Genomic DNA, 1,116 nt, shown 5'->3' with positions numbered 1-1,116 from the left:
ACACTCCAGCATTTCTCAATGCACCCACTGCCCCTCGCTTCAGCACCAAGGGCATAATCAAAGCAGCTGCTTTCTTGGGAGTTGTGAGCCACCACAGCCCTGCCGGCCTGTTGAACTCACAGACACCCCAGAGTTAAAGCAAGATACTCAGGATCCATCTCCCAACAGCACATGAGTCTAGAGGAGCACCCGCTCGTACGTGCCCCACCTCCCGCACTGCACCCTAGGGTGCTCTGGCCCCTGAGCCCACCTCCCGGACCTCCTGCTCCCCCACCTTATCCAAAGACGTTGGACTTGGGCCTGAGCTTGAACGACCCTTTCAAGGACTTCTCCTCCTGCTCTTCCTCCTCGGTGTCACCACGGAAGGAGGGCGTGTTGTGGATGATCTGAGTCCTGAAGCGGATCTTATTAAGTCGAGGCTTCATCCGCCCGCTGCCGGAGGCTTTCCTGGTCATCTCCTTGCTCTTGCCTGGCACTGCTGCCCCTTCGGTGCCCTCAGTCTCCTCCCCCGTGCTGTGGTGGTGGTGGTGGTGGTGGTGGTGGTGGTGGGAGAGCCGGTAGCTCATGAGGTTGGAGGCAAGGTTGGAGAGCCTCCAGCGCCCACTCCCGTTGCCAGCAGCCCCTTCCTCCTCTTCCTCATCCTCCTCGTCCAGGGCCCCCACGAGGCTCCGCATGTCCCCCGGGGTGCCCTGGCGCAGGTACTGGGCAGCCTTGCGCCCGCTGTAGTCGCGGATGTCCACGTCAGCGTCGTAGGCACCCACCAGGAGCTTCACCACCTCAGTGCGGCCGTGCATGGCGGCGAGGTGCAGCGCCGTGTACCCGCCGCTGGTGCGGGCGTTGATGTCCACAGGCAGCCGGTGTCGCTGGGCGAAGCTGACCAGCATGGCCAGCAGCTCTTGCCGCCCGTGCTTGGCGGCCCAGTGCAGCACCGTGAAGCCGGTGACGAAGTCCCGCTTGCAGAGCAGCGCCGGCTCGCAGCTCAGGAGCCCCTCCAGGCTCTCCCACCGCCCGTCCGAGGCCGACAGCATCCAGGCGTGCTCCAGCGGGTCCAGCGCCACCGCGCCCGCCGCCTCCTCCTCGGCGGACGACGACGCCACCGAGGCGCTGTCCGACTCG

The 1,116-nt window shown here is 65.1% G+C and overlaps 1 protein-coding gene across 1 annotated transcript in view; it reads right to left on the bottom strand.

Annotated features, from left to right (window-relative positions):
- Positions 1–275: 275 nt before the first annotated feature.
- The window catches only part of SOWAHC (sosondowah ankyrin repeat domain family member C), a 4,327-nt gene continuing 3,486 nt past the window's right edge, over positions 276–1,116 (bottom strand). The window contains exon 3 of the mRNA XM_026055361.1: positions 276–1,112. Coding sequence (XP_025911146.1) covers positions 276–1,112 — 837 coding nt within the window. The remainder of the gene's footprint in view (positions 1,113–1,116) is intronic.

The sequence above is a fragment of the Apteryx rowi genome, unplaced genomic scaffold, assembly GCF_003343035.1.
Source record: "Apteryx rowi isolate R43461 unplaced genomic scaffold, aptRow1 scaffold_123, whole genome shotgun sequence".
NCBI classification, from domain to species: domain Eukaryota; kingdom Metazoa; phylum Chordata; class Aves; order Apterygiformes; family Apterygidae; genus Apteryx; species Apteryx rowi.
This window is presented reverse-complemented; position numbering and strand designations above follow the sequence as displayed.